The sequence below is a fragment of the Apostichopus japonicus genome, chromosome 8 (genome assembly GCF_037975245.1).
Source record: "Apostichopus japonicus isolate 1M-3 chromosome 8, ASM3797524v1, whole genome shotgun sequence".
Taxonomy (NCBI): domain Eukaryota; kingdom Metazoa; phylum Echinodermata; class Holothuroidea; order Aspidochirotida; family Stichopodidae; genus Apostichopus; species Apostichopus japonicus.
The window spans coordinates 17710627-17736258 of NC_092568.1; the positions used below are offsets into that span (position 1 = coordinate 17710627).

General features: G+C 38.8%; 2 protein-coding genes across 3 annotated transcripts; one reads left to right on the plus strand and one right to left on the minus strand.

Annotated features, from left to right (window-relative positions):
* The first annotated feature begins 478 nt into the window (after positions 1-478).
* LOC139970825 (centrosomal protein 15-like) lies at positions 479-4744 on the plus strand. The gene is made up of 4 exons (XM_071976849.1): positions 479-636; positions 1146-1269; positions 1715-1789; positions 2558-4744. The coding sequence occupies exons 1-4, from the start codon at positions 584-586 to the stop codon at positions 2645-2647; spliced, it is 342 nt and encodes a 113-aa protein (XP_071832950.1). The 5' UTR covers positions 479-583; the 3' UTR covers positions 2648-4744.
* LOC139970824 (uncharacterized) lies at positions 3488-24691 on the minus strand. Of its 2 annotated transcripts, none has more exons than XM_071976846.1 (21): positions 24535-24691; positions 22554-22610; positions 22113-22171; positions 21517-21888; positions 20628-20766; positions 19337-20155; positions 17930-18028; positions 16861-17021; positions 16404-16631; positions 15302-15424; positions 14198-14350; positions 13809-13961; positions 13189-13289; positions 12523-12661; positions 11666-11773; positions 10765-10872; positions 9846-9997; positions 8892-9102; positions 7936-8030; positions 7278-7365; positions 3488-6224 (listed from the first exon to the last, which is right to left on the minus strand). In XM_071976846.1, the coding sequence occupies exons 1-21, from the start codon at positions 24617-24619 to the stop codon at positions 6156-6158; spliced, it is 3519 nt and encodes a 1172-aa protein (XP_071832947.1). In that variant the 5' UTR covers positions 24620-24691; the 3' UTR covers positions 3488-6155. The 2 variants fall into 2 exon arrangements, with proteins under 2 accessions (XP_071832947.1, XP_071832946.1); XM_071976845.1 differs by having other exon boundaries at positions 16861-17027.
* Between the last annotated feature and the right edge of the window lie 941 nt (positions 24692-25632).

Sequence of the window (25632 nt, forward strand, 5' to 3'; positions counted from 1 at the left end):
CTCAATTGATCCAATTTTTGCACCACATGTACTTCCATTCATGTTCTTTAACATGCAAGCCACAAAAATTCAAGCTCTGATCGATAACAGATCAAAAAAATGTTCTACTACTGCATTGCACATTTCCTGAGACAGGAGGACACTCGGGAGGATTGGTTTAGATATAGACTTCTTTTTCTTCCTTTCTTCTCTTTTTCTTAGTTCTTTTTCTTAATTCTTTTTTGTAAGTTATTTGTGCACTCTATGTACAGGGAGTGTAACACTAGATAAGCCCACAAGGGTTTCTTGATGCACTTCCTTTCACATTCCATAACTCTCTGTATTCGCTACTTTTGTTGTTTATATGTTGTGAAAAACAAATAAATAAACGAAATAAACGAAACTAATAGGAATATGCCACCTTTAGTTATTGGGCAAATAAATGTCCCTTTTCGCGTTCCATACAAAGACCCGAGCTAGCTTTCTGTTTCAATGATAAACAAACCACAAAGACCCTGGGACAACAGTGTTTGTGTACGTACGTACCAGCTGAAGTTCTGTGTCATGTACAATACATGTACAATAGCTTGAATTTGACAGTGACATGGACGAAACACTAGAGAGAGAACTGTTCTTGAGTAAAACGCATGAGAATATGTAAGTCCTTTCGTGCAACATTGTTGCAGTCTTCAGAATTCTTAAAGTTGAGTGAATAATTTGTAAATGTAATAATTCCGCTGTCTAAATTTAGTTGTTGCCAAGTGTTTCCAAGTGACGCTCATACCCAGGCTAGACTAGGTTATATTACGTTCACTACCGTATGTTACAGACTGGCTGGTTCAGCTTTTATGGTTCTAGGCTATATAGTACGGTGACGTTGAATTCAAACCGAAAGGAAATTTGCATATCTTTCCCACCACACAAACATGACTGTTAAAACAAACCCACACTCCTCATTTGATTTCTAAATGTTTTTTTTCTTCAAGTTCGCTATGTCTAACCATGGAGCTATAAACAGAAGATATTGTTAGTCCTGGTCTCCCTCCCTCACACACACACACAGTTATTACACATTTCTTATTTTTAATACCAATTATATTCAGAATAAATGGTTTAATAGTGCAAGAATGTATGTTGTTTTAAATTTCTATTTATCTTCCTCTAAGAATCAGTCAAAGAGAGAGGTTGGTAAGGCAAGCAGAATGGCAACTGGAGGGCCAAGAGCAATTTCAATTTACTTTGGTAAACAAATGGCAACAGGCTAAGAAAAGGAACAAATCTCTCTTAGAGGTAAGTGGTATTATTGCCCAAAACCTAATCATTAAAACAACATTCTATCAATGAATCTGACTGTTTTAGTACTGATCATTAAACACAGATCGAGTGAAGAATTCATTCTGTATTGTACTGATGTGTATTGTATGTATGTATTTTAGATCTTCCTGCAAGCAGGAACTTACGAAGAAGCCATCATTGGCTTATCAAAGCCACAAGCTGACCGAAGTCAGTCTCTTAGATTCATATTTAACATCCATAATTATGAATTGTCAATTGTCAACAACTCTGTAACTGGACGACATACATTAATCTTGGAGTGACTCAAACTCTGGACCTTATGATTGAAAGGCACCGGCGTTAACCACTGAGCTAACACTCCCGATACAGATTTTATTTGTACACTGATGTCAGTCTGCCTACTGTTGTAATATTCTTTTTGCAATTGACTTCCTTGCAGGATATCAAGCACTTTCAAGCTGTATTTAAAGAGAGAATGGAAAGACCTTATTCTGCAGATTTCATAACCTTAAAGGTAAACATTTACAATTGTTTTGTTTTCATTTGTTCCTCTACCATGTGTAGTACTGGAATGAGACTAGGAACTGAGACTGGTATGAGACTAAAGCACATATGTACAGTAGGCTACCTTTATACATACATTTGAATGAAGTATTATGACCGTTAAAACTTATGCCTGTGTTCAGTGGAACTGCGATGTACATGTCCATTTTTCATCATTTGAAAGAGTATATGTTGTTTGCAGTATTGAACGGTTAACAATATAGCAATCTTATTCAAGGTTTTAACCGCAGTCTCCACTGATCTGGCAAAGTTCACTGCCTAGTTGAGGAAAAAAAACATAACGTATTAAACACTGTTGCTTTTTTCATTCTTATAAACTTTACAAATCATGTTTGTGTGACAATCAATGAAGTCAATGAAAACTCAGTTAACAGTTGTATGCCCGATTGCATCATATATCAGTTAAAATGTGCCATAATATTTAATATCTAGATATAAGGAAGGAAGCATAAAATTCTTTCTTTGATGGATCACATCAGGTACTATTTTTCAACTGAGGCAAGTACACATTCGGTAGCGTTCTGTTGGCTGTGTGTAAATGTTATCTTAACTTTAGGTCAGACAATCCAGACCAATGCCTTCCCTCCCATGCCTTTTATACCTCTCAAGTGCTCCCAGTACATATCCTGCTTGGTATCTTTTATTTCCATTTTTTTTAATTTGTTTTTCCTCATATGTTTTACATTTACTTGATTCAGTTTTAAACTCTTCCACACAGGAGCAGTATTGGTCAATGGTTGAAAAAGAACTCCCAGATTGGAAAGCAAATGTAAAAAAGTCAAAGCAAGAAGCTTTCAGCCCGAGATGATGTTTGATCTGCACCAACCGTAAAGAGAATGTGGATCAATGAAGAGTTATCTGTGAAGAAATAATTCCGCTTATAAGCGGATGGCGGTAGTAAAGCCGTTGTGGTGATGAACAAGATGATACACCTGATGAAGATACCTCAGTTATTGTTTGGAAAGATTTCGTCCATTACAAGTATTTTCTTCGTTCAGTCTATCTTGGTTAGGATGGAGTAGTCAGATCTTCGAACGGTACAGCCATTAGTTTAGGATAACACTCACATGTCAAAAACTGGATATCGTTGCAATCATGTTTTTCTCTTCAAGTGTCTTTCTGATTTGCAGGGGAGGGGTGATGTGGTTCGGAGGTATATGTTGCAGGCACATTAAGTAAAGGCTGATTGATGACATCAGACACTTGTAAACTTTGGCATATACAATTTTTAAACTGGGGCAAGGAAAGCCTTGCAACAACTCTAAATGAATGTAAAAAAAAGGCAAAATTCAAATGCCCTCACCCAAAAGCACACTTCCAAAGGGATTCAAATTTATACTTTTCCTGTGTATGCGTATGAAAGTGAATCTGTTCGAATTCCAGTGTAATTATAAGGTGGATCCGCTGAAGGTATGCGTGGGCTTTCAAAAGCAGGAATAGTTTTGTCATATTGCCAGTTGGGAAAAGATAAGGGTTAACCATATTGGCATATTCTGAAGGACTGGGTCAGTGCTGGTAGTTCTTGGCCAAGTTCATTAGTGAAACGGTACAACAGATACTCTTCCCAAACAGTTATTTGTCTTTTACAGGGTCATATCTGACAGAATTCATTTTGAGGCATTCTTATTTTTGGTCAATCTTTTTCATCTGTATTTTATATTATTTACAGGTCTTCTGTTTTCCATTTAAAAGCATTCCCATTTTCAATACCCTTGATAATAGTCAGTGAGATCTATTTTTAGAGCATTCCTTTCTCAGGACCAGTTTTATTTTTACTAAGTTTAAGTAGTGTGTTGTATCTTCTGGTTTGTTATCAAGACTCGTTGTGATAAACAGTGTAACTGTGAAGGATTTATATTGTGTTTAGTGTACAGAAAACTGCAGAAGCAAGAAAGTTGTCAGTGTATATATATATGCTGTAAGCACATGAATTCATATCATCCAGACACACATGAAACCCCCATAATATCATTTTCAGCTTCGCTTCTATAATTGTCTCATTTGGTAGGGTTTAATTGTTCATTAGGTTCCATCTCACCTACAAAGTTACTCTTCTGTCAGTTATATTGTGATATGTCAAATACGCAGGTTGTCTCATTTAAAAAGTCTAGTATTCCAGAATTGTTCATTTAGGCCAGTCTCAACTATGAGATTACTGTTCTGTGAATACTATTGTGTGATATAATTAATATGCAGGTTATGTCTCACTTTGGCTAGAATTGTTCTTTATCTCAAATATGAAGTTGATTGTTTGAGACAAAAAATGTGCAGATGTCTCATTTAGATAATCAAGTATTCCAGAATTGTTCATTTAGGCCAGGGAGAAAGTTCGGAAGAGTGGCTATTGGTGAATTTTGGTTTCCTATATAAGAACGTATTCATTTATATAAATTAATGTGAAAACATGTCAACATAACAATGTTTCTATTTTTCCACTACTAGTCGAAATCCCATTTTAGTAGTTCATAATAAGACAACTACTTCATCTCAGAGATGCTATGTAAACAGGCTTGGACAAGTCCATCTTTTGTTAAATTCATCTATAAGTTGTAAGGTTTGGTATGAAGTCACTTAGACAGCTTCCAAAAGTCTGGACTTTTGTCTGTCCATGGGCAAATCACTTGACCACCATCACCAATTCACCATGATGAGTTCTAACTGCCCATTTTATAAAGTCCAGAGCTCCGCCCTTCCTATTTCTTAAGCAAAAAATGTAAACGAGACCGATCTTTTATAATTTTCTCCAAATGTGTATTTAACATGTTTCATTTATTCACACAGGCAAATTAAAATTGATTGAAACTATCTGCTGCCAACTGAAATTCTAGCAGGCCAGTTTTGTACCAAGAACATTGGACTTCAAACGACTCATATGATGTTCTCACAGAACACACGACAGAGAAAAGAAAGAGTAAAGGTTGATATGTTAAAAAAGGGTCAAACTAAGCAATGAACCCTACATATAGAAGTGCAGTGCTGATCATAGGCAACATATTGTATTTCTAAAGGTTTCCACCCCACTCTAGCAAAAACTTTCTTTGCTCAGTCAAAATTCGTCAGCTGTCTGTTAATCTGTTATTTAACATGGCAGTTGAGGAAAAGGTCTGCGCTTTTATAACTCTGCCCTAATTATCCACCGACTGGGGACATTTGCACTTTCCACTGTTTGCAGTTTTCATCCCGATGAAGACATGGGGAGTATTTTACGCATTGTTTAGGTATCAAAATGGAGGGTATGTCATCGAAACAAAGCTAAACCTTATCCTCTACATGTAACAGGTTTAATCCTATAAAAACTTTCTAACACCAGATGGAACATGATTAGAAAAGGATAGAATAAAGTAACAGGGCTAAATAAATCTAGGATAACTTTTCATTCTACAAACCATCTCAGGGACGATCTTATCTTCAACCAATGTGAGTGATGCGTTGCACCAGATTTAGAAAAGTGATCTTCTAAACTAACTAATAAGGTTTATCATTAAACCTTGTAAAATCTGACAACCCATTTACTCCCTTTAGAGCATATACTTTAGGCAATTAACAAAGTCAATCTTTGTCTTCCTCTTCACTTTACAATTAAGTACCGGGAAAAGTACGCGTTCAGAACATTTCGAGATCGACTGTCTCACTCCCAAATGCATTACTGATATCCAGGGATACATCAAGATAAAAGTAGAAGACAAAAGACAAAAAAATATTACAATGACAGATAAAATGGGTTGACATTTTGTTTCCAGACCTATCCACATATAACTCAACTTATCTCTGATTGGCTACCCCACCCCCTCCCCTCCCACACCCATTCATTTGATCTACTTGGGAAGTACAACAAGTTGTGATGTCACTGAGAATGACTACAAATGAACAATTATGGGCAAACGGTGAGGTAAAGACCTTTGAATGGTTCATCTAACTGCCAGTTAGGAAAACCATTAGATACAGATAACATTCACAAAGCCAGCTTCGCATAATATAGCTGGTATACTGAAACAATAGCTTCACACATTCCATAATCAAACTATTTCTCTTTGCTCTTGACTGTTCATGCTCTCAAGTGTCTGCTCCGCCAGTGAGAATAGAGCTGGTCAGTTTATATTGAAACTTGACCACCACCAGTGAGGATAGCTGGTCAGGTTCTATTAATACTTGACCACCACTAATGTGTCTGCTCCACCAGAGAGAATAGCTGGTCAGTTTGTAATTTAAAAGTAAAAAACACCACCAGAGTCCATTTCTTCCTCTCGCCACACACGCAGGAATGTTTCAATGGTACATCTATGTACAGGAAAATGTCCGAATTGGCCAAAATACTTCTAAAACTTGAATTCTTTGTACTTCTTGGTTTGTCTACCGCTGTCTTGTGACTGCTTCTTCCTTTTGTTCTGCAGAAGAAAGAAAACCGATGAAATCAGAAATGATAACTAATCTAAAATAATAGATTAATGACTAATATTTTGTAACTATTTCAGAGACGAATACACACACCTAAATGGTAACATTAACAAGTTTGATTTTTAAATATTGACATGTTAACAATTATACAATCTCAAGCACTTTACAAAACTCACGGTACAGGTAGGGACAAGAAATTACATTTTTAACCACACTAGAAGAATTTTTTTTATAGCTCCAGCAGACTTTGCACAAAATGACCATTGGGTGAAACTTTCTCTACTGTGAAAACTGAGATATTAACCTTAAAGGTGGCGTACAGAGGGAGATGTCACATCAGTACTAACATTGCCATAGATACGACTCTTGTACCTAATGTGTGTGATCTGTCTTCTTTACAGATCTCCAAAGATTTTGCAGAGCACAGTACCATATCTCAATGCCATATCAATACCATATCTCAATCTATGTGCTAGTTGTGAAAATACATTGAAAGATCTCGTCTTCAATAACCACGAGAGGTATGGCAGGTGTGAGTCCGGTGTATTCCATTTCAGAGACAATTTTACCAATGCTCAAAGTTCAGTTTAGCAGACGTGATTCGAAATACCTCAAGGAAACTTTCTGATTGGTTGAGGAACGGACGGGTGGGGTGTAGAGTTGCAGATGAAAGGAGGGCAAGATTTTCTTTGGTAAAACGTGCTAGTTATGAGTGGGTCAAACTGTACGATAATTCCAAAATGTCACACTCTGCGTGAATTAGGGGATATGCACATACTTTGCCCAGAAGTGTCAGCAAGAGATTCCTCAAAGGAATTTCTCTGTGATTTCAGAGAATGCAGTTTGTGAAGTTTCGCAGAACTGGAAAGGACCGATACGGCAGCGCCCTATGTTAATTATAGGGTGTGGCTGGAGATCCTCACTGACTGTAAACCTCATCTCGGCAAATCACAGCGACATGGAATGACTATGTCAGCAGGAACGCTGTGGATATCAGTATTCTATTGTTCTAAAGCAGGACAATGTCTTCATTGTTATCTCACCTTTTGTTTAGCTGCATGTTCTGCTACCATATCACTGAAATCCTCTTTTTCTAGCTGACTCTGCTGTTCTCTGACTTGTTCTTCATACCTTGCAAAATGGAAAAAAGTGAAAAAAGTTTAAAAGAAAAACACAATAAAAATCGGGTGACAAGTATGCAGAAGCAGCAAGAACTCTTGTGGACTTTTGGCGACATACCTGAGATAACGTACCTGCAGAGGAGGCAGACATCCCTCGATAGTCTCAGAGCCAGACAACTGTAGGACTGTTAAACCTCACAAAATACACTTAATACTATTTTGGATAACATGTCTTTCATTTATCATCTTTGGATGGTAAAGCTACGTCTGCACAGAAAATTGTATGCAATTCTCTTCATGTGGATTCTACCTCATGATTTGCTTATAAAAGGACTGTCAGACATAGCCTACAAACTGAAAATGACACCCCCTCTCCCCCCCCCACCTACAACCATAGTCTGTTAGCAAAGACATAACACAAATGCCCATTCTGGATGCAACATGATTAACAATGACCTTTCTCCCCTCCCCCACACCCCACAAATGTCATCTCCCTGCCACATCACCAAGTCCAGTTTTAGGGAACTTGTCGCTCAACGTATCCTTTTTTGCCCTTGCAATATCGAAAGAAACGACTTACTTTGCTGCCATGGCTGCTGTGTCCATGTCCAACTCACTAGGATCCAAGGCAACAGCCACTCCCTCTGTGATACCCCCTGGTCCTGTCTTCTTACCCTACGAGATAAAAAAATGAAAACACTCAAGGAATAAAACTTAACCCGATTCAAATTTCATTAGTTACCATATACTCAATAATACAGTTTCCAAATAAAGTAATTTGAAATGGAAAGTTCTAACAAGATATAGTTAACCTGATATAAGCAGTGGTGTATGACCTTAGAATTTTATTCACAGATGTCACATTCCATATTTGTCTTCTTTTTTTAAGGAGGGGGGGGGGATGAGGGGGGCAGCGCTATTACAGAATGAGGGAGTCCATCACTCACAATTTAAGCCTGTCAGTCTCCCTATGTTGGTAAGCCAACTCACCGTGTCAAAGATCACTCAGAGAATACCCTACAAATTGCATGTTATTCTGTAATAAAGATATCATTACTAGTGACATTCTGTAGATACCTATGCCTGAAACATATCAAGGTTAGAGTAACTGGTGACCTTTCAAAATCTTTGTCCACTTGTCTATTGTTCCACTCAAGGGCATTGCAATGTAAAAACAGCCAATGAAGGTATACTTTTACATCTCCAAGCTTGCAATAAGCCAAAAGCCTCAGTGGTATAAAAAACCTATCATGAATTACTTCGGCCCATATTCTTCTTATATGCAAAATAGGTAAGGCAGGCGAGGTACATCTCTTCACAAACATTTGCTACATGCCTACGTTCAGTGTTGATAATTCATTTCAAAATCAACCCACTTTCTCAAGATTTTAAACATACGTTATGCAATCAATGCGACAAGACCAACCAGTTGTGTTTCTGTCAAATCGTAATTTATTCGACGATGGGATAATTAAACAGAAGAGGCTACAAACACAAGCGACTGCTTTAATTTCTGATCTGAAACAGACTACTTACAGCAGTCGCTGCTCCGATATCGTACACGTGAGCAGAGCCCATCATGGCACCGCCCACAGCCGTCTTCTTCTCTGGTAGTACGGTATACAGAGCAGGCGTCTCTCCTCCCTGGTCCATGGTATCCTCGATGTTCTTCTTTCGTAGTTCTATCATCTCTGGTGTTTCCAACCCGGTAGGTATTGAGCTCAACCCGCTAGGCGTGATCAAACCACTGTCAAAATCAAAATATATAAAACATATCTATATAGATGTATGCATGTACTGCCCTGCAAAAGCAAGTTACAATCAGGCAATTTCGATTTACATGTCTTCTACATTTCGGTGTTTTTGATTAGCCATATTTAGAACAAGGCAAGCCATCGTAATTGTTGCTGCAAAAACACAAAGCACTTTGTATCTTATTTACAATCTTTCCTTCCTATCAATCCTTTTGAAAATCAAATGATGCAAGAATTTTCTTGGGGATGAAATGTATACAGGGGAAGCTTAAACAGTGCAAATTAATTTCAAACCACCCACCTTAGAAGGTTAACAACTTTTCTAGTCAGATATCCAGAGAATTTTAATCAGCAAAGTATTTGGACAAATTTATCACAAGATAGTGAAATAGACAAGGGACTTAAACTATGTCTGGAATCCTTGTTGATATGTTATTTGTGACGAAACTAACTTCAGTTCGTTGGAGAGTTAATATCAGCCTGCATTGCCAACAACTACCTACATTGGCAGTACTGCCACTGCTCTCTTTACAAACTAATCTTTGCAATCCTGCGTTGGTATAGAAAGGGAACTTTTGTCCTATTTAATGTATGAGGCAGGAAATCAAACCACCAGTTCCTTCTAGATTGCATTAACATCACCCCACCACAACACTACAGCTGCACCTCCCTCCATCCTTATCCTCCTCCTTCTCCTCCTCCTCCTCCTCCACAAAAAAATGATAAAATGACAAACCCATCTGCTGGAGTTATGAGCCCTGTCTCGTCTATTTCTTTGCCATCTTCGTCTTCCTCTTCTTCACTTTCTTCCTCTTCTGATTCTTCCTCCGATTCACTCTCCAGCTCACCCCAGGTTGTCCTGTCAACCTCTTCCTCCTCTTGCTCTTTCTGTCAAAAGAGAGATGAGATGTTTGACAATCTGCAGACAGTGTCCTCTAGAAATTACCCCCATTATACTGAAAAATAACCCTTTTGAAGCCTACAAGAACAAAACTATTTTCACTTTTTTTTCTTAAAATTTAATAAGATTTGAGAATCTCATCTAAGAAGAGTAGCTCAATTTCAGGTTGCTTCCTTTTGGGTTGTGATCAAAACAGAAAACAGAAAGATGAATCATAATTCAATAGGACATGGGAGGGGGAAGGGTAGGGTGGGAAAGTGACATCATCTAGAGAATCAGTAAACAAGGAATATCTGGGGTACAAATGCAAAGAATTTTGGGGCTTTCCTCAGCAGTTTTCAAACTTACAAAGTATTTATACTCTATTTAGGCTAAATTTCAAGTTGATCACATTAACCTTCTAGATTATATATGAGTGACTACAACATTTCATTTCCACAGATAAGTTTCACACAGTAGTATGAAAAAGTTGAAAGAAACCTGAATCATTCATATAAGTTTGAAATGCAACATGACTAGCAAACTCCAAGTATAATGACCTAACGTTGCTGTGGGAATTTAAAGTATCTACCACCATTGAGAAACAAAGTCAACTCAATAAGGCTGCCTTTAAGAAAAAATGCCCTTTTCTTACTAAACATTGGAAAGGACCAGTTAGGGCCAGCAAGTCTATATGGAATGGCATATTGCTATAACAATGGTTGCCTAATAATGACAAAAACTAGTGAATAACATAAACCAATTCGGCACTGACCTGGAAATCGTCAGCGTTGGTACCAAAGACGTCCCCATAGAGAGGTTTGCCCATCTCATCAACCGGAGGTTTACCCCAGCCTCCTGCATGATAGCCAAAACTGCAGCCCTGTACAGGTAAAAGAATATTACAGTGAGGAAAGTCTTAAAGCTTCCCTGTGTGGGTCAAGTCGTATCTTTGTATCATTCCTACCAAGCCGTGCCATAATCACACGTAAATAGGACTATGCATCCAAATGACCTAACGCAGAGTAAACCCATTTGGCCGTTCCTGATTAGCAAGTCCTACACACAAAATGTCTCTGTACCACGAACTTGATGAAAGGTATTGTTTTTGTAATTTCAAACATGTTAATGCCTCGCTTCATTGTTCCTGTTGGTATTTTGTCGGACTAAAGTAACAGATTTAACCAAATATGATGCAAAAACGAAGCTTTAAACAGGTACAAAGCTGGACAAACATAGTCCTCAGAAGGTTTAGCAATTAAATTTTGTTCCCCAATGATAGAAACCTTTGGTGTATTTACACACTCACTCAAAGACCGTCTTGCAAACTATCTAATGGGGGCACCCAAAAATATTCGGACAATGGAAAGTTCACTTCATCTGTTCTATGAACATGAAATTTTTTTTTTCCAGGAGGCATTGCCTGCCAAAATAATCCTTACTTTGGAACAATTTCAAGGGAAAATTTGGGTGCTTTTAATGAAGTAAAACTTTAATAACTTGGATAAGCCCCCTGCAATGCAGAATGTCCACATCTAATTGATTGACTACAAGATTTTGCAATTGTATGGCATTTTGACACCACCAACCTTTTTTTAAATATTTTCAAATAACATTAAAAGGCATCAATTTGAAAATAAAAAAATGTGTGGAATATTTCAAGAGTGTGATCTCACCTCAGGAATGGGTGCATTCAGTCCTGGAATCTTCAGATGGGGGTAAGACGGGGGAGGTCCGTATCTCTGCATTGCGATCAACCATGGAGGAGGGTACTTATCCGCAGCCTGTGAACGAGAAGGTCGAGACCATTGAGGTGCATGGTAAATTACATTACTATTACAGTATAGCATCACATGGGTACGAGTGTCTTAGTTAAAGCAACCTCTTAACTGTCATCTGTGAACAGTATCAGCTTAACAGTATTTATAAGTATTTAATTGCAAAAACACAAACAGATCAGAGATATTTGAAGTTAGTTTTTAGGTTCAAATAATGCAAATGATCTTCTTTATTGAGAATATATTTCTTTACCAACTGCAAACCTACAACCCTGGTTTAACCTTGAGGTTACCTGTGGTGTTGCAGCCGTGTTATTGCTGTGGAATGTTTGTTAACTTTACTTGATGGTTATCGTACCAGATGTAATCCTATTAGGCTGATCTGAATAAAGTGTAACTCAATAAATCTGCAGCATTGGTGTATTACTTGTGAACAAGATCTTCCTTTACTTTAGAACAGGAGTTATATGAGGGCCAGAGAAAAAGCGCTGGTTGGAGCAAAAGAGTCAGAATGAATCAGAACCTTACTTTACCTAGATTGAGCAACATTTTTCAAGGTAGGCTGGCAGGTTTGCTCAATTCTAAAGCAACTCACAAGGTTTTGCCGACAAGATTTAAACCTTTATATGGCCAGATTTGGTCCACGGGCCATCTACTGGAACCGCTGCTTTAGAATAACCCAGCAATGTGTACATACTGAAAGCGTGAAAGTTCACAAATAAGTCATCTTTTCACTTTCCTTGACAGGTACTCACCTCTCCGGTAGGCATTCCCAATGCTGTTCTCAGCTCGTCGGTCAGTTCACCTGGTTTCTTCTCCTTCAGTTTGGTTTCAAATTCCTTCCCTTCGTAGTACAATTCTCCGTGCATAGTCAGCTTGGGTTTCGTCTGCCAACTGCAGGATAAATAGAGACGGGATGAGAAGATACCAACAAAAACATGTTATGCAAAAGAAAAACAATTCATTTTCACTGATTCATTTTCTTCTATCTGAATATCTTGCAAGCAATAATGTGCGATTATACATAGACATAGAAATTGGGTCACAACCTCCCTTTGGACCTATGAACTGTGGTAAGAAGGAACTGCTCACATTTGACTTGGAGGAGTTCATACTCTGAATGGAGAGGGGATGGTAGGGAATAGAAAGGAATGGAAATGTAAGGGAGCAGGCAGGGGGAAGAGGAAAAGGAGAGGGGAGAGAGGAGAGGGGAGATGGCAAAGGGAAGGGGATGGTAAGGGATGATTTCAAGGGATAGGAAGAAGTGTTTAATTGTACCTTAGAACAGAATATTAAGTGGCAGCCCATGAGCAGACTATATATGGAAATTTACGAGTCAGACACCTAATTACCCCCATTGCTCAGTATAAGTGAGCCAACTTAACCAAAAGTAACGTAAAAACAGCCAAAGAAATCCTTACCGGAAGAAAGCATCGTGGAGCTTTTGATAATCTATATCTATCTTGCCCATTTTCGGTCGCACTCGCTGTCTCATTTTGGTCTTCATTGTCTGTTGTTCTTCCTGTAAGGGTAAGGCACAAAATGATATGAAACAATGATGCTTCTAACTAACACTTCACAAAAAGTCCCCATTTGCCCTTATCTATTCTTCTTAGTCTCTGGTATTAGACCCAAATGTGGGATGTTTTAATACATGCCAGGGCCTGATATAAGACTCAGAAATAACCTAACAAAAATTTCATGAAGGTTAGTAGCATGGGCTTAGATGGAATGGGTATTGAAATGGGTTAAAGGCTCTATGCAATCAGTGCTAGCCAAGTTAAGAGTAACTGAATTACTCTAAGCTTAGAACATTTGCATGACAGCACTGGATAGACTAGCCATTTGTCAAGGAAAACATTTATAATTAACAGTAAATGGATCATTTTGAGAAAGTGATATCCTTTTTAAAGATTCTTAATACTACATTTCTTGGAGGACCTTCTTTTTTTTTGGGTGGATGGGGTGGGGGGTGGAAGGGTGGGGGTAAGGTTACAAAGTCAATGACCCACTTGAGATATGCCATAAGTGCTACTGTTACCTTTTCTTGAAGGGCCTGCCTCATCTCCATGATGCCTGTCTTCTTGATGAAGTCCGGAAGTTCAAACGGAGGCTTGATGATACCTCTCTTCCCTTGTAGATATTTCCTCTTGAAGCACCAATGTCTTGGTACAGGTACTGTATTTCTGTATGCCTGAAAACACCCCCACGAAAAAAAAGGAGGAACAGTTGTAATAGATTATTAACATAACCATAGTAACAACCAAATAGCCCAAGAAGGTACCACATATTACACCCCCCAAAAAGTTTTCTGTGTGTAAATTGTCTCTTACTAAATCAAACTCTTGATTAATACAGGAAGAAAGTCGAAGCGATAGTCGAAATACACTTTTCTTTCCACGAGTAAGGATTACAGAGAACCGGACAAACCTTTAAGTAAACTAAAAGTTTGGGATCCCTGGCGGTGACGTCGTGCATTTCTACCACGTCCGGTCTGTTCACGAGTTGTTTCAGTTCTGCTACGCTCAGTCTGTTCATCTTTCGTAGTTTCTTCTTGGATAACTTTGGTTGATCATCGTCGGACTGTTAGCAGAGAAACAAAGGGAAGAATATGACCCTGAAAACTGACAACGGTTGAGAAATATCTCTCCCTAGCTAGATGTGTGAAGAAGTTAGATATTGTCACAGACACAATAACTGTGTTTTCATTACCAGTGGCTCTGGGCAAATGAAGACTTGCACTGCAAGACTGGAGGGTGTAAAAGGGTTTGTATTCAAAATTGAATTTTTTCCCCCCCTTCACTTCTGCAAAATTCAGCATACCATCACACCTCCCCTTCCTGGCCCCTACGACCCATTCTCCTCCTTAAATGCAGAAAACAAACGATCAAAGGGGATGATATGATATGATGGTTTATCAAGCATTCACATGTGATCCCATCATACTGTAGTCACACACTAGTCATAACAGTAGTTGTACAGTACAGTATATTATCACACTGTAGTCATTAACAAGGAGGCATTTGCCACAGATGCTCACAACCGACATGTTTTTTGGAGAAGGGTAAAATTATCTAAAGCTTACACTTCACCTTAGAGGTAACTTTAAATCCATCTAGATGTTAGCACTTCTGGCTCAGTCTTTTGAACTAATTCGCAGTCTTTCTCTTCAGAACATGAAACTAACAAATGTTGATGGATAACTAAAAACCAGTCTCCTTTTGGGCCAGCCAAGATTCAAGCTCAACACCTCCTTGATGATAAAACCTTTCATCCTTGTAACTTCCACTACCCTAAGCACACTTAACAACTATTTGCTCACAGTGTTTAAATCAGTCTATCTCATCACAGATTTGTGTAGTTCAATAATTCACCAGAAAAGGAATGTCAAACCAATTTAGATAAGTCTGCTTCAGCCAGCAACCACACTGCCCACTCCCTCCAGGACCCACTCCCTCCAGTAAGCTGCCTACCCCCACCCACCCCCCCCCCCAAAAAAAAACATTAGACATGCATGAAAGCAATTTATTCTACCTCTTCCTCGTTGTCACTATCATCTGCATCTAAACCTGAATCCTTCTTCTCCTCTCGTTTCTTCTCCACTTTATCTTCTGTCCTCTGTTCTACTTTATCTTGGGGTATGACATCTTCCGATAACTGAAGGAGGCAGAACAAACAAAGGGAATATCATAATCAGCAATTGACCATGTTACAAATTGCTACATCGTTGGAATCATTTGGTAGTAAAACTTAATTTATGCATCAATGTTTCAGCAGAATTCAAAGAGAGGAGTAAAATTTTATTTATAATTCCAATTTTTGTTTCCATTCAGTAAGACAAAAAAAAGATGGCTTCAGTAAATATTTCTTCTTATAGGCAGCTTTAAGAAAGTTGACAGAATAACGCAGGTGGTCTTAAGGAGACTTCACACATAGGAAAGCTTCATATAACAGTTTTGTGGTTATTATACATGAAAAACTACCTACAATCCTATTCCTTCTCATCTTTTCATCTCCATGGATACCAAAGACAATATAAGAGCTATTTGTTGAAGTTTGTAAACAAAAAACAGTTCTGTGGCCCTTATCTATTGTCTGGTTGAAACCAAAACACACATGCTGCTGACTTCAAATGATGTTGGAGCACATCTAAACAACTTCCTTCACTCTCAGTATATGAACATATTAAATGATGGAGCCCATCAAAACAACTTCCTTCACTCTCAGTATATGAACATATTAAATGTCAGTGCCCATTAAAACAACTCCTTCACTCTCAGTATTGAACATATGAAATGTTGGAGCCCATCAAAACTACTTCCTGCACTCTCAGTATACGAACATATTAAATGTTGGAGCCCATCAAAACAACTTCCTTTTTACTCTCAGTATATGAACATATTAAATGTTGGAGCCCATCAAAACAACTTCCTTTTTACCCCAGCACATGAACATATTAAATGATGGAGCCCATCAAAACAACTTCCTTTATACTCTCAGTATATGTGAATATTAAATACTGCATTGGGTTACTTAGTTACTTTAGTAAAACGAGGGAAACATTGCAACAGATAACTACAGCGAGATGCCCTTAGTGATGCATTCCATGGAATGACAGTGAACTTGTTCGTGTTACCTTAAACGCTTCAAATATTCTTGCAAACTGTCTCATGGTTGGGTCTGTGATGTCAAATTTTTCCGGGACGTACTCGATCTCAACCTCGGGAGGAAGAGAAGAATCGTCATCCTCTATGGACTCCTCGGGATCATCCTCTGTCTTTATCTGATTCTGTTTCTCTTCTTGATCCCGTCTCTTAGCTTCTTTCCTTCGCTTCTTCTTCAATTTTCGGCGTTGATTCTTCGTCTGAATCATTGGGGGGAAAGATTCAGATACCTTTAGTAACTTGTGAGTAGTTACCGATGAAACAAAAACCCCATTATATGATGTAAGGAAGGACTTCAGATATGGCCGAAATATTAAAAAGCTGTCAAATTTGAAACTTAAACGTCTTCTTGCATATGATAAACTTTTAACTCAATCCGAATGACCAGATTTGAAGACCAATTTGAGAGGGCAAGTATTCTAACATTACCAGTTTCTGTTTCTTGTCACTCTTCTCCTTCTTTGACTTGACTGTCTGTTTTTCCTCCTCCTCCTCTTCATCTTCGTCGTAGCCTTCGTCCTCATCAACCTCCGATACTATGCTCTCCATCTCCGTGGGAGCTGTATCCTCCTCTGTTGCCAGGGGCAACCCTGCAGCTGAACACAAAGGTTAAAGTTATGTCCATGAAACATAGCAAGGCTCAAAGTGCACAAACTAAGTGGATAAAAAACCTGTTGAACTCTTCAACAACCGAAACAGTGGACCCTGTCTACATGGTACAAGAAGAACTGTCACAGAGTGACAGAATGACACTGTGGTTAGAGATATGTCCAACATTTGTACATCTTGACTTCAATTAATTTATTTCTCATTACGTACCTGAAAGGTTTAATACTACTTAACGGCAATCACTTCGTTCAGTTCTTTAATAGCATAAATGGACAATTGCAGTTCAACATATTTCATGCATACTCAATAAAAAATATTGTGAAAGGACTTATGGACTGTTGGTCGGTAGCTATCTCAAAGCTACTTTGATTTTGGCTAACACCTTGATTGCAATGAAACTAAGAAGCTACCCTTACATCTGTTACTTTTCATCAAGCAGGTATTACTGAGAAATTGTTCTACGACCACTGTACATTCCACTTCAATAAATTTCATCCGCCAACAGTTACGATAAATTTGCTGCCGCTGATCCGGAACAAACATTGAATCAATATTGAAGACAGATAATTCAATAATTTGTCCTGATTACTTCGCTTGTCATATTACATTTCCTCGAACGATATAGACCAGTTCCAACCACAAATTCCCAACCTGACGCAATCTCGTAACTACATGCACAGTTAGCTCTTCGGAGATAAATTCAAGTATCTTCTTCTCAAACTAAACTATCAGTAGAGCTCTAACAATAATCTGTCCCTCTTATATTGAAAAGAAACTTGATTTGTCAAACTTGTTAACTACACTGCTATTAGGGGATTAATACACAATTCGTTAGGGGATTAATACACAATTCATGAAGACCACTAGTATCAATCCACCAAACCCCTACCTTCTTCTTCTGTAACACCAACTTCCTGCACTCTTTCTTCCTTGTAAGCCAGCACCTTCTCCAGTGCAATGGGTAACTTGATTTCAAATGACGGTTGATCTACAAATGAAGAAAATTAAAAGTCCACTCAGCCCACCTTGCCATGGAACTTTAGAAGCGTTTCCTTTTAAATTTCCAAGTAGCTACTGAACCACAACACTGTCTAAAATACATGTCCGTGCTCTTAACAAAAAAAAACCATCCATCCCATCACCTGGTATGCAGGCTGAGTGACCACATGTACAGTATGCTGTACAAAAATGTTATCAACAGACTATACATGAGCGTAGTGGGCATTATTAGTGGGTACCCAATACCCATCAATCACATCTTTTTGAGACACGTTTTGGTACACATGATAACCGAAGGTCTATGGTTTTCCTTCTCTAGTTTCTCCCACCCTACACTTCCTTCCACCTTCTCTTCCTATTCCTTATTTGCACATAATAAGATGCAACTGCACATCTTAATGCAGTTTTAACTTATTTCATCCAGTAGATTGGATATACATGGAAACACTTATAAGTTCTTCACCACCGTCCTAAGCAAACAGCATATTTGCACATCAATTGCCAGAGAAACATGACACAGAAACATGGTTACTACTCCAGACACAATTACACAATGCAAATAGAGGCACCAATTTGCCACCAAATACAGCTGCATACAACAACCTCATCTGGTTTTTCCCACTCCTAACCTTCCAAAAAACTCCCCCTCCCCCCAAAGAACCATGACACACAAACAGCATACTACTCAAGTATAATTACATTTGAAATTTCTACTTAGCTGTTGAATACTTGAATGTAAAACCAGTTTTATTTTGCAAACATTTACTTATATATCCAACATTCCTCCATTCTGATATGTAAATGTATAGTGGTCATGGCCTACGGTAATGTGATACTTGACCTATTAAAGCAACGTGTGCACTTATCGGCCACATGTCCCTTTATAGAATATGATTTTATGGGCAAGAATGTTTTTGAGCATGAAATGGAGCTGGAGTGGGCACAAAAATTGCAGAGACCATGATTGGCACATAAATCTAAAACTTTGTTAACACAACTTAAAATGTCTCATACAGTGTTTCATAAGCAGTGGAAAATGTTGAGGAGTAACGTTATTAACCCAATTAAAGAAAACACAAGAGGTTACTAATTGGGTATCAGAAAGGACTTTTGTGTTGAGGATATAATAATACATTCACTACATTCACAACAAACTTTTAAAGCAAAGATGGATTTTTCAATTTCCATTGACATGTTTTCATTGATTTGGGGGGGGGGGGGAAGCAGGGGGAGAGCATAAGATGTGACATTACAAAGACTGTAAGGAGGACAGGAAGTGTCAAGCTTCAACTCTTACCTTTCTTGATATCATCCCTGTCGTTATTTTGACTTGGTGTCAACTTGCGTTGCTGGTCCATTCCTGGTGGTGGTATATCCCTTCTTGCACTTCTTCCTTCAAAGGGTGGTCTAGGGGGCCCTCTATCTCCCCTCATAACTTGTTGTGGGGGTACCCTGGCAGACATGAGTGGAGGCGGCCCTCTCATTCGGAATGATTGCGCCCTCGGGGGCGGCACTCCGTAGTCCGGTTGTGAATTAAACCCTGGCTGGGACACAGGAGGAGGACGGCTGAACTGCGGCGGCTGGGGTGGTCCACCTCTAAAGTTTCTCTCAAATAATGGCTGTGGAGGTGGGGGGCCTCTATTGTCAAATGGGGGTCGCATCCTGTTAGGAGGGCCTTCAAATGGGAGAGAAGGTGGTCCTCTGTCTAGGGGTGGTGGCCGGTCTCGCTGGTCATCCTGATGCATTGAAACAGGTGGGGGAGGTCCAGGTATAGGAGGCGGCCCAGGAGGAGGAAGACTGACAGTGGGTGGGCCCGATGTGACGTCCATCAGGGGCACAATTGGTGGCGGTGGTGCTCCTGGAGCCATTGTGGAACTCGGCAGTGGCTGTTGCGCCATTAACCCAGGAGGTGGAGGAGGAGGAGGTACAGGTAAAGAGATGCCTGGAGGCATGGATGAGGGCACAGGCTGAGAATCAGCTGGTTGAAGAAGAGGAGGCATGGGGACACTCTGATTGACCTGAGGCACAGCTTGAACAGGAGGAGGAGGATGTAGCAGCGGTGGTGGCCCACGGGCTGGTAGTGGCTGCACAACTTGTCCAGGTGCACCAAATGGCACTGCAAGTAGAGAAAGATATGCACTAAAGTGATGATCTTGCATAAAAAATCATCAAAAGTTGCAGTACTTGGAGAGGTTCGGTGAAAATGATGGACAGAACCCAACGAGATGCTTTAAATTAAAGTTTTGGATGAAAACTAAGCCTTGTGTCAATCAAAATCAGATTTAATACACACTCAACGTTACAGATGAAGACAAAGATTTACATAAATATGTGGGACTTCCTCATGACAATTAGCATTTTTTGCCAACAGCAACTCCACTCACATGCTTACCACCCCTACACCCCCAACCCTCACCCCACTTTCCCACAGTCTTTCTGCAGCAACAAATTAAACACACTATACATTTGCAGGAGAAACAAATAACAATACCGATTCAAAAAGAGCAGAGATCTCAATATTACGCAGATTTGCCATACGACAAGAGCAATGAGAGTTACAAGCATAAACCAATCAAATCACACATTACCTGGCGGAGGAGGTGGCATGGGTACATTAGCTGGCAACGACTGCTTTGCTATCTCTTGGATAGCCAACTGCTGATGCCGAAGAAGTTCTTCATCATTCGGTCCATCCCTCTCTGGACGACTACTGGAGCCCATGAGTTGCTGCCAATTGAAGCAAACATGTGAGTCAACTTTATAAAAGGTGGGTACATGGCATTTATTGCCTTACCATTCCTACAGTGATTGTCTTGTTTAATTTCATTTCAGTTCACTTAAAAATGTTCTAAACCTACACAATTTTTTCCCACACAATATTCTAAGTTGATAAGATAAGATACTTTATTAAGGGTACCATCAAAAGTTTGAGGTGTCATATTTATCGAATGAAACATAACGCAACATTTTGTACAACTTGAGCAACCACAAAGGGGACATTGATTATATCACCATTCAGAAGCATGGGACAGACAATTACTAAAACAACCTAAATGGAAAAACTTACTTTTAAAATTCCATATCTTCACAATACAAAATGCTATGAGGATGTGGTTCTTGCCTAAAGATTCAGAAAACCTCAGCCACCAGAAAAACATTTTAGTGCAAAATGCTATGTGTACTTGACTCAATAATAGTAGGGCAACAAACTACTTCAACAAAAAGACCCAAAACATAGTTCACGGACGGCCAAACACTTACATTTCTGCTACAGCCATTCTCTGAGCATTGTTTTGTGTACTGTATATTTTCAATTTTTTGTTTTTGATGTCTCCCACTGTATATGACCGGGAAGCAATTTCAAGCGTGTACCTATGAAAACACTATTGGGATTTTTTGGCTTTTGATATCTAAGTGAAAAGTTGAGGTACTACAGATGCCCTCTAAACCACTGGAAGGTCAAATGAAATACCTCACCTCTGCCTGAGGCTTTTCAATCATTGGCTGTTGTTGTTGGATGACACTGCTATGCATCATCTCATCCAGATTTGGTGGGGGAGGCACTGGAGGTGCAGGAGGCAGGGAGACCATGCTCTGCTCTCTTAGTTCCTCGACTGCCAACATCTGCTGCTGTTGAAGAACTTTCTGCATCTTCTCTTCCTCCATACGTTTCTGGTCCTCTTGCCTTTTCTGGATGACATGCTGCTGTTGCTGAAAGATTCTCTGTTTTTCCCTTTCTATCATCTCTTCTTGCACCAGTAACTGTTCAGGGGACATGGGCGGAGGTGAGGGTATCTCCATGTGAAGAAGTGGAGGTGGTCCAGACATTCCCTGATCAGCCTGCAGAATCTGCCATGAAAAAAAATGGGAGCAAACTTGGTTTACTCTATATACAGCCACCAGTGAAATATTAAAATAATGTCATTTAAAGAGGATCATATTTGTCAGTTTAAAGCAGGTTAAAATGCTATCGTGACACGGGCAAGAATATCCATAAGTCGAGGGAAACCTTTAGTAACATTCGCAGGCAGCCGTTAGGATTTGAAATCACGATACAATCTTCAAGCACTTACCTGAGCTGGTGTTGGTGGCAAATTTGGAGGGCCACCATCCTGCTCCTGGGCTGCTGCTTCTGGAAGGAGGTAAATAGATAAAATTAGGCATCAACTAAGAAACAACAGAGTAAATCACTCTAGATGAGCAAGATATACTTCGAAATCCAAATAAAGTACAATAATGAAAAAAATTGACACTATAAGATTGTCAAATTAAACTGATCATATTTTACAATAACTGTTGGGGGAAATTAAAAAAGTAGGTCAAAAGAGTTTTGAATAACTTCCAGAGTTTGTTTTAAGAGATTCTTTCCACAACAAAAACTTTGTTGGGTAAACAATTTAACATGAAAAATGAAGTTATCTGCCTCCCACCCCAAAAACTGTCAAATTTATTGACAGCAGTGCTCCTGTTTGACTGGAAAATCGGTAGTACAGTTAAGGCTACAAAGAACATACCTTCTTCTTGTTCCAAGTAGTAAATTCTCACTTTCTCAATTAGTTCGGCTTTTCTACCTGGAGAAATAACAATTTATCAAAAATAGAACTGGTTACTGGTTAACACTTTGCTTTACATCCTTAGTGATTAATAGCTAAAATTAAGTTTACTATCCCATTTAGCATTAATGAATGACAAAAAAAAGCTTTGTTCCCTTAACCAGAATACTCCCATAATCCCTCTCCCCTCATTTTGGTCGTATTTGTGTGCTTATATAGGTATTTGTAACTCAATACAGCCGAATCAGTGTCACTCATTGAAGTACAATGCCCCATAATGCGTGCAACAACGATGGCAATACTGATAACACTACTGCTGCGATATTTATCGAAGTATCCCTAGGCCTTCATGTAGCCTTCACCTAAGTAACACATTGCAGAAGTTCCTAGGCCTAATGTGAGGAATTAACTTGTCAATGAGTAAAAATTGCTACAATTCATTTTACCAAATGGTTGCTCTGACTACTAGTACTATTACTACTAGTACTACACTTTGTAAATATAATAACGGAATCTGCATGTGCAGATAACACTAACTAGTATGACAGGTTAGAGGGTGTGAAGACTCGCCAGAAAGAAACGTCTAATGCCGGTAATTTAACCTAGTTTCGTATGGGGTGTAACAGAAGTGTTAAACACCACCATCGATCCCAGAAAATACACACACAGCTTGCTACCGTTGGTAATGAAACACTAGACACTAGTGTTCAGTCAGTACATACAGCTGCGGTCAATACCCACAGCACAGTAAACAAACGATATAGCGAAAGATAACAATTAAGGTATCATGTTTCATTACTGTCTACATTTTGTAGCAACACAAACAAAAGGTCACTTGCAAGCAACAGAAAGTTAACTTTTTCAGATGGCTGCACGCGGTTTGGGGCGAGTCTTCAATGCCTTTAACAAGTCAGTAGCACTTTACTTGGATTACTTGCAGCAAACTTGGACCCATCTTCAACGGTTTCAGTTGTTTTCCGCATACGTTACTTTCCGCTGATTACTTTCCGCTGAAAAAATTCTTCTGCGGAAAACACCTATTTTTCACTTACCTGTACACTATATTTTCCGCAATTTTGAGATACCAAATTCAGGCAGGATGATTAAAATAACATGAGAAAGTATCAAAGAACGTCGATCAAGGATGGTTAGACTGAGTTCATGTCAGAAAAGTTAAGCTGCATATAATTTAGAGGAGGCTTGGGGTGTTTGTAATTACGAATTATTAAAGAAGCATATATACTAGGGCAAAGGGACGCCCGCATTATGAAGGATTGAGTTTCTAATTAAGTATTAAAAATTCGGCCCGCGTAATGATGGTTTAAAAAAAAGGTGTAAAAGGCGGTATCTTTGATTTTCGCTGGAAATAAAATGGCTGTATAAGTAAGCCTTACAGCCTAAGCTACAAGTACAACCTTAGCTACTGTATCCTACATCTAGTCTCGAAGCTACATTTTATCCTGTTACAGTCAAATCCTATCTTCTCCATCTTCCTAAATCCTTCCATGTGCCTTATCAATTCAGTAAGTTATTCTGTTTCTCCAAAAAAAAACGTTACTTTCCGCTGAAAAAAACGTTGTTTTCCGCTGACAAATTTGTTTGCGGAAAACACCGTTTTGTTTCAGCGGAAAGTAACGTGTGCGGAAAACAACGGTACCCATCTTCAACCAACTGCCATATGTAAGGTCATGCTATTCAAATGCAGCCAGACGGACAGGCTCATGCAAATAACGTGACATTAGTATATCAATTCACTATCTAACAGTTAGGGACAAAGTTAATTGTTATTCTAAATTCACTCTTTGGTGCTTCATGATAACGCTTTTGTACATACACCCGTTGCCTAACGTTTCGTCAACACGAAAAGATTGTAACACTAGGCTAAGCCTCAGGTAAGCTTGTTTACTTCTCTTGATCATATGAATTTAGCAAGTTCACTAACCAGATGTTGAAATTCCAAGCTTGGAAAGCTTTGCACGAAGCTCCACTACCTTGAGCTTTTCTAGCTCTACCACCGTTGGAATCATTTTCGCTGTCAATTTTTGGCGACCGGATTATAGCTCTGTTTGCGTTCGCTATTGCATCTCCATTGTATACATACTATATACTGCTCAAAAAGCTTGCATGCAAGACACGGACACCGTACCATGCAATAGGCATTACTTGATTCACGTTGCGGTAACGTTCTTGTATTCTATGGGACGCCAATGGTAATAAACGATGTTATGGTGGTAAGATTTTTGTTACTTGTCATCTACCCAAACGCTAACACTATTTATCGTATGCAATAATCCTTCCTCCCGTCTTCAGACTCACATAAAATAGTTCAGTAATTATAGAACAATTCAGTGCGTAGTTACATTCTGGTGTGATAAGGCTAAGTTATTATAGCTTCATAATTCGCAAGTCTATTCTGTGAAGAACTAAGTTGTTTGCTTGATGAATAGAAAACTTACGAAACGGCTTGAATTCATTTTATTTGACATGATTTTTGGTGAAGAAAACATCCCTTAATTAACAATGGCAGTGTTGTTGAATCTACTCAATGACCTGGACTCGACGGACTTTATTGAGACACATTTTTTCTTGACTTGTGACTTCGGATTTGATATGGCAGTTAAATAAACTGTGAGTTGCCTTGTCGATAAAATTAATTTTGACCCTTGATTTGAATAATTAACTTCTTGACATTATAAAAGTAGACGCTACCAATTTTTATATGAATGGACAGAAATACTATGTGCGATGAAAACAAACAATTAGTTTTTTTTCCCGTAGACTCATGTCGTTTACTATTGATCTTTATACCGTCTGGGAACCCTTGGGAACCAATTATGTTTATGTTGAGATAAGAAGATATTGCAACTGATGATCGATATTGCATTGCAGGATATGTTTTGATGGTTTATTATTATTAACTTTTATAATAAATATCAACGATTAACATTATTATATCTTCTTTGTTTTTTGGGGGTGGGTGGAAAGGGGGGGGGGCATGAATTAACTACCGGTATGCAGATCTTGTAGTGAGACATATAGT